General features: G+C 45.6%; 1 protein-coding gene across 1 annotated transcript in view; it reads left to right on the top strand.

Moving 5' to 3' along the window:
* ACAP3 (ArfGAP with coiled-coil, ankyrin repeat and PH domains 3) overlaps nucleotides 1-26,956 on the top strand; it is an 89,478-nt gene that overhangs the window by 21,765 nt on the left and 40,757 nt on the right. Inside the window, exons 2-4 of the mRNA XM_010577396.1 lie at nucleotides 19,722-19,779; nucleotides 23,549-23,668; nucleotides 24,192-24,245. Coding sequence (XP_010575698.1) covers nucleotides 19,722-19,779; nucleotides 23,549-23,668; nucleotides 24,192-24,245 — 232 coding nt within the window. The remainder of the gene's footprint in view (nucleotides 1-19,721; nucleotides 19,780-23,548; nucleotides 23,669-24,191; nucleotides 24,246-26,956) is intronic.

Raw genomic sequence — 26,956 nt, 5'->3', positions numbered from 1 at the left:
GAAGTCTGTCCTCACACAAAAGTCAGTGTGTTTAAAGAGTTTGAAAAGTTTAAGTTAAACCAAATTAAACAGCGTTGGACCAAATGAGAACATTAAAATTTGCCTTTGTATATCCATGTAACTCCCAGTGGCTTCTGCAATGGTAATTAAATACCAGGCCAGATTTTTGGTTGTGTTTACACTTGTGGAAGTTTGCTGAATTTATTGGGCTGGTATAAATGGAGGAGATTTAGGCTAGTGGGGGTGGAAGTGAATGTCCTAAAAGAAAGCCAGAACATTCACAAAAACAAGTCTCATTCAGTTTTAAGTTTGTTTTGTGGTTTCCTTGTGAATCAGAGAAGAAAAAGGGAGTGGGAGGAGGGGAGAGAAAAGACGTTCAGAACCCAATCCAAAACCAAGCCCCTTCTCTCCACCCAGCCAATATCTCTCATATAAGATATTTTTTTCTTCTGGCAATAGGAGGAAACCCTTCCAGACATTGTCCTCTGAGAAGTGCTCAGTATTTGCAGTTAAAAGGACAGTGCACGTATAAATGTGTGCATTAAGAAGGAGAAAGAAGAAAGAATAACTGTTATTGTAACACAAAGGACAGGTTGTTTTATTTTTTTGGCCCCAAGAGTTCACAGTGCATCACGTACAAGGTTTGATTTTATGGAGCACTTCCTGATCTGCAGGGCTTTAACTGCCTAAAGGACCAGACCCCCTCAGTTAATTCGTGCAGTGACCCTGATTTCTGTGTCGATGGGGGACATGGTGCGGACTCATTTCTTAATGCTTTAGGGCTGCACATGTATTCCCGAGTCCCAAAAACATTGGATAAGAAGAGTAATTGTTTTCTTATCTGTCCTCATGAATCAGTAACAACATTTGTTCCCACTCTACTACGAGAGGCCAAGCTAATTTCTTAATCCCCATCCTACTTCTTCACCCTCGGCAGGGAGGACGGAACTTCTGGCATTGAAATGATTTTCCTTGCAAAGGGTGCTGCCTGTAAGTGTTCTTAGGTGCCAGCTTGGAATGTATCCAGGACATACCTTGAGCCAGCCAGCCTCACTATACAGTATAGTGTTCATATAGAGCACATTGCACTTGTGGAGAAACGTGGCTAATCTGATTGTTCTGAGCACGCAGAGCGGGGCTTGGTGAGGGCTGAGATGTTGTAGCCTGGACATGTTCCCCAACAGATTCACATTAAAAGTGAAGTGTGGGCCAGTAAGAAGACGGTGCCCATGGAGCTGCTGATGTTGCATGTCTTGAGAGCTTCACGTCAAGGCTGGGGACTACTCTGGAAAATAAGCTTTCAGCCAGCATGTTTTTTTAAATGGCCTATGTGGTCTTACGAGTTAGTCAAAAGAGCCTTATTGGCCTTTAAATCCAGCAAGCTCTAATGTATTAAGCAAAGGCCCATTAGTCCTGTGGGAAGACTGGGAGGGTTGTGGCATAACCTGTTTTAGCAGATATAAGAGGAAGCCAATCAGCTAATACAAAGACACCTAAGAATGACGTACTGTCCATTACCCTGGGATCTGTGGCATGGCTTGTTTTAAACTGTTCTGGGTGTAAACCATTCAATAGGATTATTTTGGAGGCCACAGTAATTAAGGGATTAACGGATGAAAGTGGTAAGATGCTCTCTCTGCCTTAGATAATGGGACACTGCTCCTTGTGTGGCTGGGATAGAGTTCGAGGACTGTGTCTCTGACAGGAATTTGCTTTGAAACTGGTGGTTTTAACTGGAAGCCTATATGCCAAGGGGACTGGCATGTCATGCAGAGTTGAAACATGGGTAGTTTGGATCTGTTGTGCAGCACTTCCCAGTCCGCAGTACCTCCTAGTGGGTTGTGGGTTTTTTTAACGTCAGATTTACTGTTGTCTTCCATGCACCATGGGTCCACTTCTTTCAGTAAAAGCTGTTGTGCTGAGACAAACTTGAAGTTTAGTTTTGCTGCAAAGGAGATGTCAAAAGAATGGTAAGGCAGGGTGCACATAAAAAGGGCATCAGAGTTTGTTCTGAGGAGAATGTAGTTCTGAATATCGCTGCTCTCGGGGGGCAAAAGAGTTCCTTCCTTCTGGAAACAGAGAAACGTTTGACATTGGCAAATGTTGGCAAGGTAGAATCAGTGGATGGGATCTGTGTTTTGTGGCTTGAGACTGAGGAGGAGGGTGCTCTGCTCTGCTGCTCTTCCGAGATGACAGCGTGACTTTCATCCCCATGTGTATCCCTGTCTGCAGGATGGAGGAGCGCACTGACCTCCTCTGTCATGAGCTTCGCATGGTTTAACCCCGGCTGGCAACTAGGCACCACAGAGACCCTCACTCACTGTCCCCCCTCCACAGGAATATCCCTTGGGTCAGTTGGGGTCAGCTGTCCCGGCACTGTACCCCCCCAACTCCTTGTGCTCCCCAGCCTGCTCGCTGGTGGGGTGGTGTGAGGAGCAGAAAAGCCCTTGGCTCTGTGTAAGCACCGCTCAGCAGTAACTAAAACATCCCTGTGTTACCAACACTGTTTTCAGCACAAATCCAAGATGTAGCCCCATACTGGCTACTATGAAGATAATTAACTCTACCCGAGCCAAAACCAGTGCAGTGCTTTAGACGTACCTGTGCTCTGAGGGAGTGGGGACTGCCACCCCATCTCCGTGTGGCTGCCATTTGTATGAGAGGGGTTCCCAGTGAGCTGGAACTGGTCGTAGAGTGACCAACTGGAAGTTTCTGGTTTGGGTAACGCAAGTATGACTGGACAGTCCTGACTGCCCCTACCGCCTGCAGACTGCAAATCCGTGAATTCCTGTGTCGTTTTGCCATTGATTTTGATGATTATGTTTATCCTAGCAGCTTTTCTTCAGATTTCCCTGTTTTACTAGTATCACAGCACTTCTCCACTTACAGGAGGGTTTGAACAGCAGGGCCAAAGGCACTCGAACCTCTGGGAGCTAGATTTTCCAAATGACTCAGCATGATGAGCAGGAAACGCTTTCACAAGTATCACAGTGAGGCGTGCCAAATGCCGAATACCTCTTGCAAACCGGACTCCTTTTGGGGTTCTCAGGGGAGAATTCTGGGCGTTCTGTGAGGCTCTGGGCCCCGTACTTCCAGCAGAATGGGGTGACTGCGGGCTCAGGTGCCGGCGAGAGCTGGGAACGTCGCCCCTGCCAATGGAGCTGCGCTGACACAACAGTGCCGTGCTGGGAATTGAAAAGCAAAACCCCAGCGCTGAAAAGGCCAGTGAGGCTCAGCTTTGGCAGAGGGTCGGGAAATCTCACAGAGCAGGGAGAATCGCGGAGAGCCGGCCAAGGGGAACACAGCTCCAGTGTTGGGGCACACAATGGAGTTCCTGTGGCGGCAGCCACAAGGGAGGACATTGTCCACGGGCCTGAGTGTGCCTGTGCTCCACGTGCAGAGCCATTAGCAGCTAATGAGTTCAAAATTCGCCATCAAGGCAGAGGACAAGTAGCAATCAGTGCAAGATGATACTGTGCCTGTAGAATAGGCCCTGTGTGGTTGTCTGTTCCGGAGCTAATGGGAACAAGAGATGAAGTGTGCGTGTGTGTGTGTGTTTGTGTTTAGGAGGTCAGGGTGACATTTATCACTGCCATTGCAGCAAAGGGACACCTGCCACTGGCAAAGTGGAATGTTTGCCTTGCTCTGCATTTGTGTATGTGTATTTCTTGCCACAGTCCCTCTTTCTCTCTCTTTTGGCACTTTAGAGACTGTCAAGGGTTCAGAGCCAAGCCAGGCCAGGTGCACGATCAGCACCCATGGTTCTGAAACACAAAGAGGCATAGGAAGCGAAGGGCTGATCTACTGAAGCCTCGTGGCAAAACTCTCTTTGGCTGCAAGGGTGTAGAACCAGTGCTGAAGGCTAGGTTCCCAGCTGGTGTAAATCAGCAGTGCTTCTCATTGGCCTTGTATGAACTGAAACTCTGCCCCTGAGAGACAGGAAGAGCACTTTTCTCCCGCTTTCTTGCACTTCTTTTTGCTAATCTACCCTTGCCTCTCTGCATCGTTTTCCTGGCCTCCTCCCTGACTTGCAGCGTCTCCTGTTATTGCCAATATGTCTTTTCCCCTTACTGTTCTCTGGCTCCCATCAATCTCTCTGAAATGCCTTTGTATTCTAGGTCTAGGCTTCAAACAAGCAGGCTCTGCATCTTCTGCCAAACTGTGTGTGTGTGCATTGTGGTTATGCATGTGTGTGGGAGAATGAATATTTAGGAATAAAACAAAGTTTTCTCCGCAGCAATAACCATGATAGACTAAACAAAATCTTGCACACATCTGCAGTCCAGCTATTTCTGGTTCGAGGCAGAAGGCTTGTGCAGCATAGCAGAGTCCACCTAACATCTGCCAGTGGTGGTTTTTTTCCAAAACAAATTTTCTGTGGAATTCTAGTGAGTCATAGGCCCTGAGTCTACCTGCCAGTCCACACCTTTACCAGCAAGGTGCAAAGCTGCGCTATTTTGCATAAACCAGATCTGTTTTCTAACCAAAAACCTGTTTAATCCCTACTGATGTCAGGACATATGTTCTTATGTTATGAATTTGATGTAGATCAGTGACGAGGTATGCAGCCTTCGTTTTCAGGGTCTAATTCATCACTTGTGCAGGTAAACATTTAGTACATGATTTAAGGCCTCCATTTAATAGGTAGATATTTAACTGTCAATTCTGCAATTCATCACCCACCTACTATCATTATACATGCCAGTTCTGCATATGTCCTGCCCTTCTGGCTTAGTATTAAGGATGATACTTGTGGCAGGAGTGGAGGGGGGGTTGTCTCAGTGTCTCATGCTAGAAGATCCAGCCTGTCTCCTTTCACTTGCTGGCCAAATTCACTTCTCACGCCATAGCAGTCATTCTGTTAGGTTGCTGAGGATTAGCAGTTGATAATTAGTTTGTGATATTTAATCTTTTTAAAGTTGCAGCTTCTGATAACAAGTGATCACATGGGACCCAGAGAAATCAAAGACTTAATGATTCCAGAGGAAAGCCCAGTAGCCACAGGCGAATAAAAGGATTTCGTGCTTCTTATTTTAAGATATGTCATGTGTTTGAAAGTATGTCTTCTGGAGTCACAGAGCAATGCAGTTCCATGGACAAGGACATCTGTGGTGTCCTTGCATTAGGCAGTACCAGAAATGAGACACAATGGTCATGCAGACCTCCAAAATACCTCACCCTCAGTTTTGTGCCTGGCTTCACTGTTTGTTTGTTTGTTTGCATAAAAGCATAGTGAACATATTTTTATTTAGAGAAATTTAGCAACCTGCAGTTTGACCTACTGTGGCTTGGGGCAACAGCTCTTTTCCTCACTTTGTCTAGGCTAGCCTGGGATGTTCAGCTGTGATGAAAACACTTGCTTTGTGGCTGGCATTTTTGTGGGACTTCAGTTTGTTAGCGCGCACACCTCTTGTGCTCTGCACCAAATTGCTCTTTAATGCTAAGTAATGCGGATGGAGCAAGCCTGCAAAAAACTATGAGTGCTTCACATACCCAGCTTAGCAAGAGGCACTCCATGTCTTCCATCTGTCATGCTTGGGACAGTGAGGCACCCAGGGGTTTAAGCGTAGCAGCATGTAACATTAACTCCCTAGTTTATTCCTTGCTGGGTATATCTCTGGATCTAGTTCACCCTACTAGCTACACCAGTGCAACTAGTTTTACAAAGACATTTCTTCACTCTGATTTGTGTTCCTATTTAGCAAGCTGGGTGAAGCATGTGCTTAGCACTAGGCATATATGTGAAATCCCATTTAATTTGGTGGGTGTGAGAGACAGGTTTAAAATCAAGTATGTGCTTGAGGACTTTGCATATGCATGCCCTTTAAAACCTAGCTGGCTCCAGGACTTTTCCTCTACGCCTTTGCCAGTGAAGGCCTTGATGTTAACCCACCCTTGGTAGCTGTCTCACTGGCTAGCTATTGCCATCAGAGGATAAAACAGTGCCCTGGGAGTAAGTACTCTCACTGAATTGCTGCGTAAGCATTTGTGATTATTTGTTCTCCCTGCCTTTAGTCTTTCCACGTGGAGCATCAGTCTTTTAGGCCTTTGCTGACCTGCAGTGAAGCCATGTGGTGAAACCTCCTCTCCTCCATGGTACTGTGCCAAGTATCCTGTCACTTGCCTGTGCCTTGTGTTTTTTATCACTGCCAGAGCCAGCCTACTGCAAGAACTATGCTGTCTGGGGCAATAGCTTCATGGATGCTCTAAGCGAGCCGTGCAGACAAGGCAAGCAGAGTCCCAGTTCTGTGAAGACCAGTATCTCATGAGATTTCAGCACCAGAAGCCAGTTCCTTATACAGACAGAAATCAAGAAGGAAACCAGTGTTTTCCAATGTAAAATTGGACTTTTCTCCTTAACCTGACTAAGCAAGAGCAGTTCTGAACATGTCACTAGTGACTTGGCCAGATGAGCTTCTTCGGCATGCACTGTATGACTGAGTATAACAAGACCTAGATCTCAGCCCTTTGTACCTTTCAAGCCTGGCTATTGTCTGCAAGCCGGCAGCCTTGTCTGCATCAGCACGATGGAGCAATATAGCCTGCATCCCATTCTGAAGCCTGCTCCCTTGTATGGTTCATGCATGTGCTATCCATTCGGAACTGAGCTATCACTCCATGTTTTGACTCTTGTGAAGGACTGAGCTCCCTCTTGCTGCACTGTGCACTGCTCTTTGGGGTTATTGTACCAGAAAGACAAGAAGCGGGAAGTTCACACATTTAGCATGAATGGTGGACATATTAAAAAATCCTGATTTAACGGGGGGATGGAAAATGGGTAAAAATTCTCACTGTCAAGACGATTAGTAATACGTGCGTGTCCCTACACTCAGACACAGTAAGATGAGGTACGCTAACACCATAGTTCATACCACCTGTTCACTGTAAAGGTCAGGGAGCTCTTTTCTCCTCATCTCCATTGACAATTGAACTGATGCATTATGGGAATTTCTTTCGCTTGCAGACAGGTCACTGTTGGCATCACAGGACAGGTCTTTGCCACCCTGTGTAGTGATCCCTATGTTCACTCTGTACTGCAATGAGTCACCTAGGATTTGCAAGCAACACTGCCCTTTCCTGGATGGAAGTTGAAGTGTTGTGGGGTGTTTAAAACCTTGTTTTGCACCTAGCAAACATTCTGCTTCCACTCAAGTAGCAGCGACCTCAGTTTGGGGATGGAAAAAGAATAATTTTTGGTCTGATCTTGCTAGCACTTTGAAGCACTGAGTGGCAGTAGGAAAGGGACAGCTCTGAAACTAAAAGTAGCTATATATTCTCTACTTACGTGAATGCTGCTGACTTGAAAGCCAGAGAGCAAAAGCATCACATGTGCTAGTTTCCAGCATAATTACTCAAAATCTAGGTTAGTGTTTGCACTGTCTTGAACATTTATGCTTGGGAAGGCTATTGACTTGTCAGCACCAGGGGTAAGTTAATAAATCTCTGGCAATATTAACAGTAATCTTTTCACAGTGTCTTTGATCTGAAGGTCTTTGAATGTGGTGCAGTTGTCATTAAGTGGAGTTCACAGTGCAGCTTCGTGAAAGCAGCTCCATTTTACAGATGGGGAAGCCAAGTCAGGGAGCGATTATGAGTTATTTCTGATGATATGACTGAGTCATTGCCAGAGGTAAGGATACAACCCAGGAGCATTGGCTTTCAGACTCCTGCTCCAAGTCACTAGACAGCACTCTCCCCAGCCTAGTTAGACCCATCCTTGGAATATGTATTCTGAGGCATTAACTCCAGCTGCAGCAAGACTTCTCTACTGAGCTGTAACCACAGCAGTGATATACATACCAAAGAACCAGATAAACATTTACTTTTCCTTTGTGCAAGAGTGCTGCAGCCAGCAAGGACTGCAGGAACTTCCTCCCCCTCTGCACACAAACAGAAGGCAGGGAGCTTGCAATGAGGGATAAAAGGGGATAAATAACAAGGGGACAAGGGAACAAGCTGCATTTCCCAAGAATCTGGAGGAAGCAAATGAACCTGCTCAGAAGCTTGGTAAGGATGGGTGAGAGCAGGTAGCAGCAGGCTCAGGGGCTGGTGGAGGGGCATTTTCCCTGATGTCACTTTCTCCTGATCCAGACTGCCATCAGTAAAACTAGGAACCTTCAAAAGGATAAAAAAGATGGGATTTCATCCTCGCCTAAATGCAGAATTTTGCCATTGATCCACAGAAAGAGAAATGAAGCTTGCATTTTGGGAACTTGCTGCTCTGAAATAGTATTTAAGCATTACTGAAGTAATTGGTTTTCTATCCAGCTGAGTTTTAATCTAGTTTGTCCTGATCTTGCTGTTGACAAAAGAACAGTAGACTCTAAGGCCCAAGGGAGTCAACATCAGCTGAACTGGTTCCTCTCTGGAAAGAAAGAGGGACCAGTGAGAGACAACTGAGGACAGTGCTGTTTATGTGTTGTGACTAATTTGTGCACATCAGACTCAAGACTATGAAGCCAACTCCTTTCAGCAAACTTAAACCGAGGCAACAATTGAATAGTAATACATTGGATCTGACTTTCATCAGTTGTATGTAGAGTTGTCAATTACCCAGGCTGCTCCTTTTTTTTGTGCTCCCTCCACCATGTGGAGAGCCAGGTGTTCTGAAGAGGATGAATGGAGGTGTGGAAGAGCAAGGGCTAAAGATGGGCATGCACAGGATTGGTGGGAGTGTGATGAGAAAGTCTGGTTTGATTAGAAATTGTTATGCAACGGAGCTTGAAAGAAGTGGTGGCTGCTGATTTTTAAATGGGCAGCGTGATAGGGCTGAGCCTGGCCCACATGTGGGTAGCTGGGGTTAAGGGCTGGTTAGGAGAAGTAATAGAGAAGAAGCAAAGGAGAAGCAGATGGCAGCAGCTCTTGCTATCCTGACCATCGGCCAGGGAACCACTAAAGCCTCAGGTGCGACTTAATCCCAAATTAACACTCTTTAGCTCTAGGCATCCCACTGCTGTGTGTGTTATTGGGGGAGGGCAGTGTCTTTTGTCTGGTGTGCATGGCAGGGACGGATTAGTGCTGGATATAGTAAAAGCCACACTTAGCTGACGGAGCAACAGGATTTAGTGGGCTGGGGATGGGAAGGTTTCCTGTAGATAGAGTCTGTTTCCCACATATTCTTCCTGGCTGCTGGTTGGTTTCACTCCCAACCATCCCTCTTCCCATTTCTAGGTTGACTCTTTCAACAGGAGTCCAGTTTAAGGCTGGGACCAGGACTTAAGGGACTTGGTGCTTATTTGCTTTTTGAAGTTCAGCAAGATGAGTCGCCTTTTTTGTGTCTCAATTTTCCCACCTAAGCTATATGACATATGAGAGGCATGGGAGCATATAAGGCTCCGTTCATGTTTTCAGAGAGCTTTTGATTTCAGGAATGGCTGGCATTATGGAGGGAGCATATGTTCTCATATGCTCTTCAATCTCTTCTCAGATCCCTCTGGGAGGTATTCCTGTAGGATTGTGCTTGTTGAGCCTCGCAGAACCAGCAGCAACAAAGTGATTCAAATCTCCAGTATTTTAACAAGTGATGTGTGTGTCTGAAATGGCACTTTACTTGGCATGGCTGCTCTTCTGCCTTGTGTATAAGAACTATAAACTTGCTGTGGCTGTAGCCTTGAGAAAGCATCTCACCTAGACTCTGCTTTCCAGTCCACGCTCCAGCTGAGGTGGGATGCTGAACTGGTATTTAATGACACTATCCAGTTTCGTTACTCCTTAGAACTTACATCTCCAACACTGTCCTGTATACTCTGCTCATTATCCTCAGAAACCTTTGGCTATGCTTAACTATCTCGCAACCGGTCCCATGCTATTTCCAAGCAAAAAGCAAATGCAAAAAGCCATGCAAATCAAGCTCTCATTTTGAACGGGAAGCCACAGCAATTGCAGGATCTGGTTGTCATGGATATAGTCACCATGGAGCTGTTGCCATGGTGCTGTCTGCTCACATTGACAGAGAGATGCAAAGTACACTTACTCTTTTGAAGAAAGGAGGAAGAACAGTGGATACTAGAGGGCACAGAAGGTTTCAGATAGGTATTTAGGGAGGTTAATAACTACTTTGTTCTAGAGTTTTGCTGACTCTGCTGTCTGTCTATGGCAGGTTCCTTATTTTTCTCTTCTGTATCTTCCAATAACAGCCATCAAAAGGAAGTGAGACTCATGTACTTGCTGTAGGGTCATCCACAGCAGTATTTCACCATGCAATGAAAGCAGCACTTTTCTCTTGCAAAAAAAATCCAAAGAGTTACTACTAGTAATCAGTGCTTTGCTTTTACCTCATCTCAGTTTAAACCTCCAGAAATACAGTATCTTGCAGAAGACGAGGATATGGAGGTGGAACTTAAAATCCCATCTTCCCCTGCAGGCTCCTTTTCCTTGAAGGAACACACTCACCTTATTTTAATTTCTAAAGTCTGTGCTCCTTTGGAAGGTAGTTTGGCAGCTGTTAGTGACCTTGTCAGGCTGCTGATGGTTCTGGAAGAAGGAGTTGAATGAGAAATGACTTGCGTCTGTGCCAAACATCCTTGTCTAGTTAGGGGCAGAGCTAATCTCACCAAGGCAAATGCTGGTTTCACTCCATTTCAAATAGAACACAGTCAGATTTAATAAATAATAATGACTCTGCTTTGCACACCTACAGCTCCTGACTCTCTGAACATTTTGCCACTACTATTTATTAAATCCTCCCAACAATCCTGCGAGAGAGGGAAGGATTCATTTTTCTCAGTGTTTTAATAGCAATAATGGGGCACAGAGACTGTGGTAAGTGGTCCCCCATGGATGCTGTGGCTGTCAGGAATAGGATCCAGGAGTTCCTGTCTCCTGTCCTGAGCTCTGGAAAGCCCATGTTTCGCTCTGTCCCGCAGCATTAAACTGGATTAAAGGGAGGCCCTGAACATCACTGGAGTGACATGTAATGTAGGGCCCTTAGCAGCCTGATTTGGAACTATATTAAACAGAGATCTGAATGCTCCAGGTGGCTAAATAACATTGTCTTTGATCTGAATATGCCGGTGGCTCACTTCCAAACACATTAGGCTCATGAGGCTTTTCCTGGCCACAAAAGATGTTTCTGTGGAGGAGTTGTCACTGCAAGGCATGGATTAGCTATTTTCCTGGATTTGACAGTCATTCTTGTTGCTGCTAGCAAAGTGGGTTTTATGCATATGTGCATGCAGTTATTCCTGGTGCAAGGTGGGTTTCTAGGAATTATCCAGCCCACTCAACATGTTGATCAGATATAGCACAAGGTGTAAAAGCACTACTTTGAATGTGGCGTTCCTGTTCCATGTACGACTCATCCAAGGCAAGAGAGATTTGAAACTGAGCAAGCCTGTGTGCATCCAAGCCAGCAGCTGGGAACAGCTGGCCTGCAGGTGGGGCTTTGTTCAGAGTTCAAGGGCTACAGCTTCTCCTTCTCTCCAACTGGGGGAGAGTTTTATGCACAGCAATACAGACGGCTTGTAAGGGAGTGGTAACACGATGTAGCAGTTAGATCACATATGTAAGAGTCACAAATCAGCCTGAGTTAGAATTGGCAGCAATGGAGGTAGAGGGAGGGAGGCAGGCTCTCCGGAAACATTCCTGTTCCTGCTGAGCTAAAGGGATGCCTTCACGTTGACTGCAATGGGAGTTGGCTTGGACCCCACGTGTCCCGCTGATATCACTTGGAGCAGGATCAGCTCATGCAGTGCAGAGCTGTGTGGCCCCAAAGAGATGTGCCTACGTTTGGTGGGCACTTTTGAAAGCAAGAACCTCTAAGGTGCTTTTTACATGCTTGACTGTAAAAATGCAGCTTTTTTTGTAGTTGGTGAATGAGATCGCCTTTGTATATAAATGTGCCTTAGGGACAAATGAGCCCTTTACTTGACCAATTTAACAACCTGTAATCTGGTGACCGCATGCAGAAAATAGCCCTGTGTTTTTCTGAACTTCAATACTGAAAAAAACGCTTAGTCTTTGTATCCTTGTGCCTCAGTTTCCCTGCCAGAAAAGTAAGGAGAACCAAATGCACTTACCAAGGAAAAAGAAGGGCATGTTTAATTAAGTCAGCTTTGTGAGTTGCTTTGACAGCTGCAAGTATAAGTAGTTGCTATTATAGCAGCTAATAATTTGGAATTACAGTTTATGTTCTTTTGGTTCTCTTCTTCATATAGTTGCCAGAGGTAACCAAGCATTTTTAGGTCATTTTATTACTTTTTAATACCTAGTTTGGTGTTGGATTTCTGTCGTACTTGCCTTCATATAGAACACGTGTGTGTTTGTGTCAAAGGCACTCAGTGAACAAAAAATTTCAAGAAAACCATGACCACTATTCCACCATGAAGAAAAAGAAATGTGAAAAATGCAGACAGGCCTCTCTGAGAAATGTCTGTTGATCACTTCATGCCTAAGCTGGTTAGTAATATGATATTGTTTAATGCGAAGGTCTATTAATCGAATAAATGGCTGTTCTTTGCTGTAGTCAGCTTGTCACCTGAGGATCCCCCGGAGCTTGCCAAACACGGATTAATCACTGAATACTCGTAGTGTCACTGTGAAGCAAATGTTTATCAATTTAGCAATGGGGAAGTCAAGGCTAAGAGATGACTTATGTGGCAGCTAATAACAGCTTTGTTAGTCCTGCTCATTGCTCCAGTAATCATAAACCATCTCTTTTGTAAGACTATTAGTCAGCAGAGTCAGAAGCAGATGGTGACTAATGATAATCTAACTAAAAAAGGGGCCTTGTAGTTGACCTGTCACAGCCAGTGCCCCTCGGTCAGGATGTCATTTCCCCTCTGGTTTTGCCCATCCTCCTCTACCAGCTCTGGCCTTCTAACTGCACCCCAAGCACAGCTTATAAAATGCTGTTCTAGGCACCCACACAATTATACTCAGCCTCAGCTCGCGGTGATGCCAGTGACTTGATTTCTGCATCAGTTTGCCAGTGGGACTTTCTTGCTTTGATCTTGTTTTGGATGTGGGCGATTATTCTCTTGGTGCTTAGCTAGGACCATCTAATGAAAGTTTGTAGAACCAAGTCACAAGAGGGGAAAGGCAGATGTGTTCTTGCCACAGACCCTGTTCTCTAATAGCAGTGTAGCTTATTATTCCTGTCCCCATGGGATATAAAAATGCTTCTGGGAAGATTTTTGTCACATACAAATCATGTGTCTGAATGGCTTCGTTAAAGGACAAAGAAAAATTCACAATGCAAACCCCTCTGGACTGTGGGGAATTGCTGATTTCTCTGAGCAAGGAAACTCAAGCCTCATCTCTGCAGTTGGAAGGGCTCCGCTTTGCACTGAACGACTAGCAGATGAGGTTGTGGATTGTTTTCTCTCCCCTCATGACGGAAATAGCCCAAGGCCTGGAAAAGCATTAGCAGGAAGAGCATAGCATCAGGAAACACGAAGGGCACCCAGCCAGGACATGACTACACAGCTTTTAGCTGCCCAGCAATTGGGACATTGCTTTTTTGGGTGAAGGGATTCAATTCTTGTCAGAATCACTTGGTTTCCTAGCCACATGCCTCCAGATGGGTGAGCATGTGAGCCCTAAGTGCTGAGCATCCCTGTGTACACACTACAGCTGCTACCTTTGCCTGGGGTTTTCTGTTTGTGTCAGCAGTCACAAGTGCTGTGGACGTGGCAGGCACGTAGGTTCAGTAGGGATTATATGTGCCACTTGCCATGCCTGTTCATCTCACTTCTGTATTCCTTCAGAATGGAGCGGTGGAGCCCAGCAGTGCTGAGGTGGCATTACTCATCCCTATGGAGTTACTCCAGGTTTTCAGCTTGCTTGTGTAACTGAAAGGGTTTTGCCTTTTATCTATGCCACACTGGTGGAACAGTGGGAGGATTTAAATTTGGGAATGAAACTGGCAGAGAATTTAGCCCAGTGTTTGCATTCTGCAGTAAGCAGTTGCACTGAAACCTGTGATTTCTCTAGGGAAGCATGATCAGTGGACTCTGGAACTTCATCGGTGAGCAGGATAAGGACATTTTGAACCCCAAAAGCCCAGGGATGGGCTTAGGCATGTTGTACCCTTGAAGGATGGGAAATCAGGTGTTAAAGAATCTGGTATAATGTCTTTCCCCAAGCTTTCTACCTCTTTGGAGCAAATGTGCTGGGCCTGTCCTGGCTGTATGAAGCAGGCCCTGTCAGGAAGGATCTCAGTTAACACTGCTTTAGCTCATTACCAGCTTGTTTGCAATGTACTGGAATAGCACAGATCATAATGGAGTTCGCTGGTATTCATGCACATCATTCTGGGGAAGGACAGCGGTGGGTTTGTGAGCAGGGGAGTCAGCACCGGTTACTTCTAGATTTTGCTCACTGGTTTCTTCCTTGACATGGCAGGCCCTGCAGTGAGTTCGTTTGGTCAGGGAGGAGGAGAAGGCGGGGAAGAGGGGGGAACTTGAGCTGCTTCTGGTTTTGCACACTGCTGCTCTGCTCCAACCTGCTCCCAGCCCTTAGAGAACTTACATTGCTTTCTAAGAAGCAGAGGGCCAGAGCTGCAGAAAGAAAAATCCCTGGCCAACAAGACCAGGTGTACGGGAAAGGACACTGCAGGATAGGAGTTAGGCACTTGGTTGAGGACTGAGGTCCTTTTATCTTCCACATACACCTTATCCAAGATGAATGCATGGCTGCACTACCCCTAACCACGTCTCGGCCTCATAATTCATCTCCCCAAAGACTTCATTCAGATATAGAAGCACCATGTAACTGGAAAGGATGGATAAATGTTCACTCGTGCTTCCTGTAATGAAGCTGGAACTCCATTATAGTCCTGGAACTGAGTAGGTCTCCGAGATCACTGTCCTTGAAATCAAACACTTGGAACCTTTTATATCAGTCCGCACACCAAATATAAAGCTCAGATTTCATGCTTTCATAGTCATAGTCAGTTGTGTTCATACCTGAGCGGATACCAGAACCAAAATGTCTTCCTCCTCCACACAGAGTCCAAATATATCAACTCCTTTTCTTAGGTTATGATAACAATAGGGAGTAAATTATAGATGCTCTCTCCACCTTCTGGCAGGAAATACGCCGCTAGACTGCCTTGCTACACTAGCCTCTAGCTGATGTCTGCAGATTAAACAATGGCTGCTGTTGCTTTCCTGAAAAGAAAAGCATCCCCAGAAATCCCAGCTCTCTTTTTTTTTAGCTGGTTATTATGTCCAGCTATCAGAACCATGAAGAAACCAAGTGGAAAAATTGAATCTGGCAGTAAGAGTGCAATGCATGAAGGCACACGACTTCCAAACTCAGAGAACAAAAATAGCAGCAAGAGAAAAAATTTGCCTGAAAGAAGCTCTTTAATTATTCCATTTCTTTCAAACGCTTTGCCCCCAGCACAGCCAGGCTGCCATTTGTATAGGGCAGCCATATGTGTTGCAGTAAATCTTGAGGACTGAATTATTAGAGAGAAACAAGCTTCTTTTTTGGCTGTGTTTTCAAAGAGCTGGTAGCAGATCGATTGTGGCCAGAGCCCTGGGCACAAGGGAGTCTGTACTTTCATAATGAGTCACCAGGATTTAATTTTCAGTCTGGCTGATGTGAGGGTGAAGGAGTTTAGATTGCTGCTTGGACTCTAGAGGCTGCTCCCAGAGGGCTGCTCAAGGAAGAGGTTGGAAGAAGTGTTGGAGGAAAGCAAGGAAAGGACTACCCAGCACTTACTTTTTCAGTCTGCTGGAGAAAGTTCCTGGGCTGTTGTTGCTATGGCACGGAGGACTGAAATCTTCATGATGGCACTTTCTGCTGCTGCTACAGAAAGGCAAAGTCATCTAGCTGTGCTGACACTTCAGTAACCAGCAGCCTGGTGAATCTGTGTTTCAGGACACTGACAGAACACCCAGTCTTCTGGACGCCACCCATTCCCTTCTGTGATGTCTAAGTCTTTACGTCTTTCTCCAACACTTGCAAGTTGACACTTTTGAAGCTTATGGGGAACACTGAGAATATTGCAAAGCTTTGAAATACTCTTGTGGGTGTTGTTTGTGCTGAAGATGGCCATGCTGACACCTGAGTTTTCTCTAATTAGGGAGCAGATACTTGGTTATATGTTTCTCTGGAATTAAGTCAATAGCAATTGTATGAAGCCTCCCTGTTGGCTGAGATGTTGTTCAAAGGAACACTGCAGCAGGACTGAAAAGTAAATTCCTAAACACTAATAACCAATCAAATGTAATTTGCAAGCCAAAGAAAAGACGTCTGTTAAATACACCTACTAAAATAACCTTTCCTGAACTGTCTAAGGGGCTTTACAGTAAGATCTTTAATTTTATTTTTGGGGTAAGTTGTACGCAGAACAATCAGGAAGAAGAGAGTGATGCCAGGTCAGGTGAGCACTGCAACACAGTAAGGGAATAAAAAATGACATTTCTGTTGTGCTGAAGCAGAGACCCTCATTCTCTAATGGCATCAGTCTGTTGTCTGACCCTTCTTTTAGTTTGGTTTTGGTTGTATGGCTTGAGTGAGCAGACAGGAGAATGGGAAGTGCAATGGATCTTTCTCTAGTAGGTGCTTGGCTAGTAGGACCTAAGCCACCATCTATCAGTAGCATTGCAGCTTCACATTATAGGAGTCCCTGAGTCACACCAGAGCTTGGAAAGACAGTGGCGGCAATGCTGTGGGCTGGACATGGATCTGTGTTAGTAATTTTCCGTAATGTCCTTATTGCGTTTCCTTCTTTTCCAAGTGCCTGTGGCAGGACAGAGAGGTATTTGTAGAAAGCAAAGGCTGGCATTACAGTGTCATCCCAAGACAGAGCTTGCTCTTAAAAAACAAAAGTGCAAAAAAAGAAATAGATGCGCTATACTTGGTGTTTCTGCTGTTATCATAGGAAATTATACTTGCTTGTAAACCTGCAGTGACCAGTTCCCTCCCTTTGCAAAAGGGAAACTGAGAGCCCTGCAACTGCAGCAAAGTCAGGCCTTGAGACTGTGCACAAAAGTATTCCTTGCTGGGGAGTTGTTTCAATGAATTCCTACACAAATGTGACCTACACACAAAGATTTGCTCCCACCATGGTGGGTGCAGATTTAGTCTCTAGCTATCTGCAGTTCTGAGGAACTGCTGATGAAAAAGGTCATTTTGAACATGCATAGTTTCTTGCTGTCCTGCCTGCTCTGTCCTGGGGTTTTGCCAGCTTCCTTACAGATACAGGAGAAGGCCAGGGATCAAGTACAATCCTGAGCAGCCATGCTATATTACTGCAACTTCAGAGAGCCTAGGGCTTGCTCGGGGTGGCTGTAGATGGAGGGTGTCTGTGCAATCTGTGTCTGAGGTTCTGGCCTCACCATCTTTTACATTGGGTGTCATGGCAGGGAAAAGGCTGTCTAGTTATCAAGGGCCTAGGAAGAGAGAAGTGATGTGTGGGGCGAGGGAAGGTGTAACAAATATGCTTCATTTAAAGTGCTCGGCAGGTAGCAAACTTTCTGTAAATATGTATTTCTCCTTGCGTGGCAGGAAGTAGAGGAGCCAGTCGTAGGCAGTAGCTGTATTTTCTTGCATCTGGTATTTTTGAATAAAAGCAGATTCCAGGCTGTCTTCTATGATATATAATGGTGATTAATAACCTAGCCTGCTTCCTCTGGATTTGATGTCGTGCTTATGTTAAGATGTAGGAAGTATTGTTTGCTGAGATGACATCAAGAGCTCTTGGATGAAGGGAGTAGAAACACATCCTTTCCTCACACAGCATTGGCAGGGTTTTGGTGCTTCTTCCTGCTCACAGAGCTGAAGAACATCGCAGCTCATTTAGGAACAGCAGACCTACCCCTTTTTCTCCTTCAGACTCACTTGTTAAAAGAAACCAGATGAGGAAAGGGCAGCAGTGGAGTCACAAGTGGCCTGTAAATGGCCAGCATCCCCCTTCTGCCCTCCCTGGCTGGGAGCAGCATGGTCAAACCACAGGCTAGAAGGAATTTTTAATGGAAAGGGACATTGATGGAGGAGATACTCCTCTGCTTGTAAGTAATATCATCTGGGAACAAGAGAGCAGTGGAAGGGGAAAGCAGGAGTCTCTGAAGGAAAGTTACAGCTGTTACATCACAGTTCTTGGTTATGCAGCCAATTTAGCTTCAGCAAGACAGTTATTAGACCCACAGTCTTTGAGGCCAATACTGCGTGAGGACAGACTCTCTCCTTTTTGCTCCACCCGAATTACATAGGACTGTAGCAAATGTTGGCTGTCTCATAGCTTACAGATGGGGACTGCACTCACCCGTGTAAGGTACTATGCATATTTCCCATTGAAGAATGCTTAGAACAGATGGCACTGAGTGTGCTGTGCTACTTTGGTTCTGTGTAATCTTTGTAAGGTACATACAAGTACCATGCTGTTGGCCTGAACCCTTCCTCAGCTTGGCAGAAATTTAGATTTAGACCCAGCTTTGTGACCTTTTGGGCTTTCTTCTTAAATTTATCCTTCTTTCTCTTAGAAGCATGTCCCTTACTGAAGACAGTCACTATCTTCACCATTCACTAATTCACTGAAGACACCAAGAGCCTCAGAGGCACAGAGTTACTGCATACTCTAATGGTTCCTTCAGCACTTTTGCTGTTCCCTTTGGTTTGTGGGTGTCCTATCCTTTTGCTGCGATAGCAGTATTAATTCATGTGGCTCTAAATCATATCTCTCCCCTACTGTTCTTTCAGCTGGCACATGTTCCGTGCTGGATTTTTTTAAAGCCTGACTAATATTTCAGGAAACAACCTTTTAAATTACAAGCCCACAAACTTAAGAAGCTCCTTGCAGTGAAATTTGGATTGCATATCTTTGGTGCATAAGGGCGGTGTGAGGCTTACCACATTTCCAGGTGTGTGGTTAAAGAAACAACTGTCCAAGTATAAACATCATATAGCAGTGAACAGCTCTGCAAGGGAACACTCCCAGGTTTACAGTGCTTACTGTTGGACTCTGGCCTCAAAAAAGTCATTTCACACCACATGCCTCAGCCTGGGAATGCCTCTTCCAAATGGCTGATGTCATGTTAATATTTCACTTTGTGAAGGAGGTCTGGTGACCTTTGCAGCTGGATTCTAATAGCCTCCTACTGTCACATCTGTCCAGTGACATGGAAAGAAAACAGATCCGATAATCGCGGAGCAGATTTATCCGTATGCAAGCAAAGCCCCACCTGTGTGGAAGAGACTTATGGTCTTCAACAACAAAAGGACCAAGATGTGTTTCTGCTTGAGTGATGGTTCCTAAGGTTCAAAGGACATAATTCGCCACGTGGCTGCACTTCAGGCACTGTTGTAGCCTAGAAAATGGGTTTTGGTGGTACCGAAGCAAGTGATTTGTGCCTAATGTGAATGGATGGCTAAGGTGCAACAGTGGTTACTTCTGTGTCACTTAGCATTACTACCAATTAACAACATTGCCTGCAGAATCAGAACAAGGCTACTAAATGAGTTCACTGTGTATGACTACTACAGCGCACCTGACTTTATCCATGACGCTGACAGAAGATAGGATAATCTCCATCTCTTTTCCCAGCCCAGTGGAATTCATTCCTGATGAGGTGTGATCATTCTCCCAAGTAAGTACCAAGTTTACAGAGCAGCAGGAAACTCCAAAGTGGGAAGTGTGAATCCCTCCTCCTGTCCACCACCAGCACACATACCTTAGTCCCTCTGATCTTTAGTCATCTAGAACTTCTGGCTTCTTTCCCAACCATCATAAGCAATCAATTAATTATTTCTTTTTGCTGTTGTCATTGCAGGGCAACCATTGATGAAGTGGAAACAGATGTGGTGGAGATAGAGGCAAAGCTTGACAAGGTAAGATGGGGCAGCTTAGCGCATTGGTTTGAAGAGGGACTGATGAGTTCCTGCTTAGGAATATGGCCCGACCAGTCTCCTCTAAAAAGTGAGCCCATCTCAGGCTGTCAGGAAACTAATGTATAATACACTGGGCTTGTCAACAGGACCATGTCTCCCTCTACTGACAGGTACCTGTCAAGGCTCCTTTGTGACTGCAAAAGGAGTTAGGACAAGAGGTCCAGATGGGCTCCTAATGCTGAACGATGGCCTTCTTGTTCTGGTCCTGGATCTCAGGGGACTGACACTGCTTCTCCTGCTGTGGCAAGTTATTTTGGTGCTGTCTGTTTCCCCTCTCCACCATCTTGCTTGTGATACTAAGCTGTGTGGGGTTGGAGCTATTAAACGTCCATCACACAGCGTGGGCACCACTGTGTCAGCTCAGGGATGTAAGGAGACACAGATAAACAAGGGGCCGGATTCAGACTGATGGTGGTGGTTGCTGTCTGATGTTCAGCCAGGCTGTGCATCGCAGCTGTAATCTGACACTGGAACTATTCTCTCGGGGACCAGTTTGGCCATTTTGCATTTATGCTGGTGATTCTTTACATCCAGTTGGTACTTTAGATCTAAGTCAGAGGCTTTGTGATGGAAGGTGGCTTTTCCACTCCCACTCCTCCTTGTCTGAGACGTCAGCCAAGTTGTTTCTGAACGAGAACAGAGAGAAATGAAGAAGAGGAGCCAGAAGAGCTGTCGGCTTTTTATCTGTGAGATTTCCCAAAGCTAGCAAGGGATAAAACTCCTGCATCTGATGGAGAAATGGGCTTTGTTGAAGTCACAAGCCCTAGGCAAAGCTGTGTCCTATAAAACCCATTTACTAATCAAGCTGCTTGAAACGGTTATCTGCACAAGCTAACTAGTCTCACTGGTGGAAGCTGCAAAGGGTTTTAGGTTATCTGTTTTCCTCTAAGCTGAGGCTTTAAAGACAAAGCATGGAGTGAAACTTGCTCTGATTCTAGCACTACTGCTGTCAGTGCCCCCTGTAGTTAGATGACTTCGTGCGCGAAGAACAATCCTAGAGCAAGGAGGGTGGGCTGGAAGTACAAGAGCTGTTCAGGGCTCTCAGCTTTTTATTGTTCAGTGCTTTGTTGCAAATTGATTTCAGCTCCTTTGGGTGAGGACTGCATTAAAACAATAGTCTCATGCAATTTTGGTCTTCCCCTGACAGCACTTATGGGGTGCTATTCTGGTAATGTAGAATGGGCAGACATTTCATTCTGTTTGCATGCATCATTTCCCCTGTCTGCTGCAGAAATGACTGGTCATGCAAATTGCTGGCTCAGTCACTGTCAGCAACAGGCTTATCAGGCCTGGGTCCAGGGCAAATGAGGCTGGAGCTTGCATCTGAAGAGCCACTGAAGTTCAGATTAGTTTCTCTGAGGGTAACTTTGGACAAGATTCAATCATCCCCATTCCTAATAAATCATCTTTGGATGGCCCAGCTCCTCTCCTGTGTACTGGCTGGGTGGATGCCCAGGGCAGCCTTTCTAGGGCTTGGTGTAAATGTTGTTCAGTGGTACCCAAATAGCTGGCATGACTACTTCTTAAAGAGCAGCAAGCTGGCAAGGACCGACTCTGTTTCTCTGCCTTTTACTGTGCCCCTGAGCACTTAGTTTATAAATTATTAGTCTTTTAACACCTGTTTAAAATGGAGGTAAAGGGCAGTGTAAATGATTCATCCAAGGGGACACCAGAGATTTGGGCTTGATTGCTGTTTCAAAGAGATGTCCTTCATTCTGTCCTGTGGTCCATCTGCAAAGCCATCATTGCTCCCCTTGGGAGCGTGCTTGCGCTGAATGGCCTTCAGCTACTAGTAACACAGCCTCAGCCGCAGTGTTTGCACAGAGGTATGCTAGAAACCGCCACGTTGCAGAATAGGCTGGATTTCCTTTCCAGAGGATCTGTCCAAACCCCTAGTGTACGTCTGGGCTCCAGATGTGACAGGAACTGCATCTGTTTGCTTTTCTTCTCTGGGCTTGGATGGGCTAGTATAAGTCTGCTAGCATCCAATGCTGTTCTGACAAATTGCATGGACAGGAGAGGATGTGAGTGTGAAAGAGTGAAGACTGTATATACTATGTATACACAGATATAACACGTGTGACTATATATATATTTATACGTTCAGATATACTCAGCTATATTTTTACAGAACTGCAGAAAGAGGCAAGCAAGCTTGTTTTGCAATGCATGCATATAGATTAGACCCCAAAGCCTTGTGGCTACATATATAGAACAAGCACCAAGCCCCAAAACAGCACACCATGCTTCAGTGGGGCTTTGTCGTCCAGCCAAACTTGAGAGCTATTTGTTCCTAGCCTGTAGGTGAGGCTGGTTGACAGGGAAAGATTTCTAAAGTCATTTTTCATTAGTAAGATTAATATCTCTAAAAAGCTCCTGGATTTTGAGAATGGAAAACTTCAGTTCCAACTATTTTTCATTATCAGCAGATGAAGTTTTTCACTTAGTTAAAAAGCTTAGAACAGTGATGATTTAAAAACAAACAAACAAACAATTAAAAAATTTTGCTCAGTGGTCAGCCATCACTATTGCAAATCTCTTGGACCTTTTGTTTATGGATTTATCTTAAGTTGTTTAACGTAACCTTTTACAAGGAGCTTTGGCTGAAAGGAGATAGGCTAATGGCCAGGAATTCTAGCTAAGCTAATGCTCCAGTCTTTACAGCCAGTTCCAGGCATGCTAAGGCAGTTTGCTGAGGCTAGGAAGTCTGGGAATGTTCCCTGCAGCTGTTATATTATCAAAAGTTAATAAAGGCTGTCTGGAGATGTATGCCTGCATTGCAGCAAACTAATTCCAAAGTGAGGAAGCCACCCCATTTTGCTGCAAGTTCCAGGTAACTTCGCTGGTAGCTTCACTATAACAAGGCTGGTGATGAGAATTGGAGCGTGTGTAGCTTGCTTAAAGTTGTTAATGTTTCTCTGAACAAAGCTCCTTCCAGGTCCATCAGAAGGACTGTACTAAGTCACAGGCAGTCCAGAGATATATGCTGTAATCCCCCATGATGAACCAGCAAAGTTTCCTTGGGCTGCAGAATTGTGGAAATTGATTCATAGTTATCTACAATCTTGATGGTGTGAGGGAACATAGATTTTCACTGGCTGCACACAGCAGACATGGCTTAAGCAGTCCTGGTCAGTTGGTTTAAGGAAAGCATGATACAAAAACATAAGGCTGCTGAATGCTGGCTCCCCTTCATTCCAAGGTAAGAGCAAGACATGTCTCCACAAGTATGCAGAACAGCCAGCTGGGCTCAGAGACTCGACAATCCCAAAGAGCAGCATACTCCCAGCAGGGAGATTCTAGACAGCGTATCACTTCCACCCGGCACCAAGGCATCTTACCTCTCCCCAGTCAATCTGTGTGATCAGGTTCCTTTTACTGCGGTCCTGATGCCTCAGGGTAGAATGAAGAGTAGAAACCCACTGGAAAAAATGGGCTGCCCTGATTCATTTGTGCTCAGGGGATAGCCTAGAACTGTTAAGTGACAAGTGAAATGTTGACAGCATGACATACCCTGAGAAGTGTGATTTGCATCCCTGTTTCTCTCACATGCAGTAAGGCTTGCTAGTGTAGCCGCAGCAAGAACGTGAACGGCATCCTGTTCTAAAGGTCTTGGGCTGTGGCGTTGGTGCAGATTAAAACCAGCCTGGTTGCAGTTCAGTTGGATGTGATCAGCTGCCTATCCACTCACACCTCTCTCCTTGTGCAGCTGGTAAAGCTATGCAGTGGGATGATTGAAGCAGGCAAAGCCTACCTCACCACGAACAAGCACTTTGTCAGTGGAGTCCGGGACTTGTCGCAGCAGTGCAAGAAGGATGAAATGATTTCGGTAAGTCATCCTGTGGGATGGAGCATGGGACACAGTGAGGACTGGGGAGCGTTAAGCTTCCTGGTGCTGTGAATGGACCATATGTCCAAAACCCTTACACTGTTTAAGTAGCAATTTAGTGTGAGGTTTTCTTTTTGGAGGAATGTAGAGACCATCTGATAATGCAATGCTGAAAGGTCAGAGTGAGATTCATTGTCTGCAAGGAGAACTGGACTTTTAAGAAGCCACAGTTCTGACAAGGTTGTTTGAATCTAGGTCAGTAAGCATCAGTTAAGCATCAGTTATTTAGGAAATGCGGGTAACCAGCCTACACAAGTGACAACTGACACGTTGATTTCTGCACTAAAGTGGAAAGGACAGGGAGTCTATGGCTTCGATGTCAGACATTTTCGAAACGCCTTCTTGCCAAATGGCAGAGTGGCTCTTCAGTGGCTTAATGAGAGCCTCTCTCAGCCGTTGAACCCCTGGGAATAAAGGGCAGCTGCTTCTATTCACTGCCAGTTTTCTTTACCTTTTTTTGCAGGAGTGCCTTGACAAATTTGGAGACAGTCTGCAGGAAATGATTAACTACCACATGGTAAGATGACGTTTCCTCTTGTCTTTTTGTGTGCTGATGGCAACCTCTTTCTCAAGGCACTGATTAATGCTCTCCTGTGTTTGGCTTACTTGACACTGCACAAAGGTGGGGTCCATGAAGGAAGTGTTTTTCAGGTTCCAGTCCCTGCACACTGCATAGCCAAGAGAGCAGCAAAGGGCTGGGAGTTAATGTTGCCTCTTGCAACAATATTGAATTGGATGAGCTGTGAGTCTGTGTACTCAAGATGATCAGTCCTGATGTATCATGTATGCTAGGAAATGGGATTTCCACAGGCTTGCAGAGGAGGTACCACTTAGTGAAAGGCTATGTACTGTTGCACGGGTGCCTTTTGGCTCATTTCAGATCAGAGATGTACAACAAATATGTAGAATGGTGATGTTAGAGACCCCTTTGTCAATGGAAGAGGAGGGTTCGCAGAGGTCCCGCACTCCAGATGCCTTGTGCTTCTTTTTGGATAGCACAGGATTTTGTAGTGAGGATGGACAGGGTCCTGGGGAGCTCTGACAACTCAGGACTCTGGCTGTTAACAGCTTGTATGTATAACCTTGTTGCTGCAGATTTGGAATACACTCTGAAGCTTGGCGTTCAAATTTGTGACATTAGGACACCAGCAAGGCTGTGAATGGATCAAACCAAAAGGACTGCATTGTTCAGTTGCTGCTGGGAGCAGACTCAGTGAATTGTGTGCAGCTCTGTGTTTAAGGATAACACAGGACATACTAATGCTACACTGAGATGAAAGGAGGGAAATGCTCGGACAGTGGCTATTCTCCTGAGCTGACTGTATCTCACTAGCAGAGCCCAAGGAGTTAGAATCTGCCCTTTCTCCATCCCAAACATCCAGCATTGTAAACCACATAGAAGAGGAAGGTGCTTCATGCTTGGTGGCTTCATGCCAGACCCACAATTTTAAGTCTGTAACTCAGTAGGAGCTTAAAGCACAAGTGCTTTGAAGTGAAGGAAACTTCAGGATGTCAGCACTGGACTGACCCACTTTTATACCACGATGCCCCTGTCAAAGTCCATTAGGCATGATGCTTGCTTTTGGGATGCAAGTTAACCACATGCAGCTGGAGAAGAAGCTGCATCAAGTCTATTTAATTATTTCATGAATCAGATGGGAAGACTGTTTCCTAGTAAAAAATGACAGGGAAAGAGGTACTGCACATGCAGCTCTCCTAGGTCTGTTAGTCAAACAGCTGTACAGCAATGTTGTTGGTGGGGAGAGAGTGAATAAACCAGTGTGAGCATCAGAGAAAAGGTATATTTGTGTCAAAGCAGAGAAGGTCAACCCTGATTTTCTGATGCTGCTCAAATTCCATCTGAAAACATAAGGCCTTTCTGCCAAGGAGCATATGTACCCCTGAGAAGCTACCCCTTCATTCCAAGGATCACATCACAGCTGCACTGAATAGAGGCTGGGCTGAGGAGTGCGTGCAGCCCAGCCATGAGGAAGCAGTCCCAGCCAGAAACCTCTGGATGCAGAATGCTGTCTGCAAGCTCTGCTACGCCAGCTGTGCAGCTTCCCCTGGATCCCCGGTCTCTGCCAAAAGTGGCACTTCTGGGATTGCTGTTGCCTTAGCCAACTAATAAGCAAAGGACCCTTCCCAGAGCTGTCAAATCCCCAGCTGATGTGGTGTAACCCTTCCCATGCACCCCACCCTCTTCAGCAGGGCTGAGCTCCCTACTACGTGTAGCTCAGGGGTTGTAAAAGGCTGTATTTCCCTACCACCAGCTGCATGCACAAGGGGAAACGTGCTTAAATCCCCCCCCTCATCCTTTGGAGAGCACCCTCCTCCCTTGGTGCACAGCAGTGTGAATCCTTCTCCAGGAAATGGCTTTGGAATGACTGCTGCATCTTGAGCCCTCTCCGACCGGCTGTTCAATTAGCTAAGTTATTTTTAGTGCCTTCTGCCGTCTCCTTTGTGTGTGCCTGTACGTGTGTGTGTATGTGTATCTTGGCTCATCCATGTCTGAGGATCTCAGCTATGAAACAGTTGTCAGTGCTTACTCTAGGAACGTGGCCAGGACAGTATGTACAACTGGAACAAGTTAAAAAGAAGGGAAAATATCCCCAAAAAATCAGTTGGAAAAGCTTGTTCTATAATTTTATTGCTAGAGCACGGGGCGCGGAGATGTCCTGATTCTAGTTCAGCAAAATCCAAGCATAAAACCCGCTTGGAAGTAAATATGAACACACTGAGCTCCAGAGCATTCCCACCTTCCTTTTAATGCACAAGGAGGAAAAAACATCAAAGCAGCCATAGAGGACAGATGACAGAAGAGAGAGTTGAGTTCACAAGAGCTGGAGTCAGTGTCCTTTGCCTTTTTTTGCGCTCTTAGCCACAGGCATTTGGGCATAGTGTCTGTGGAGGATTTCAACCACAGTCAACGGGCTGCTTAGCAAACAGTGCAGGGAGCAATTCTGCGTTGTCCCTTCCCCATTCAGATCTCTTGCTGCTTGCTTTGGCTTGGTGAGAGGAAGCGAAGCAACCCAATTGGAAAGCTGTTTGACCCTTGCGGAACCAAGTGCAGCAGTGCAGAAAGCACTCACACCTTATGGGTTAGTTCCCAGTTAGGAGGCTGGCTTCCCTCAGGAGTTGCTTTAGTCTAAGCAGTTTCATGACCTCTTCCAGCCAGCACAGACCAGCCGTACCACAGAGAGAGGCAGTCCTTCCACCCCTCTTGCC

Source organism: Haliaeetus leucocephalus, unplaced genomic scaffold (genome assembly GCF_000737465.1).
Source record: "Haliaeetus leucocephalus isolate CR32 unplaced genomic scaffold, Haliaeetus_leucocephalus-4.0 Scaffold556, whole genome shotgun sequence".
NCBI classification, from domain to species: domain Eukaryota; kingdom Metazoa; phylum Chordata; class Aves; order Accipitriformes; family Accipitridae; genus Haliaeetus; species Haliaeetus leucocephalus.
Note: the sequence above shows the minus strand (reverse complement) of the source record. Positions and strands in the feature narration are given on the sequence as shown.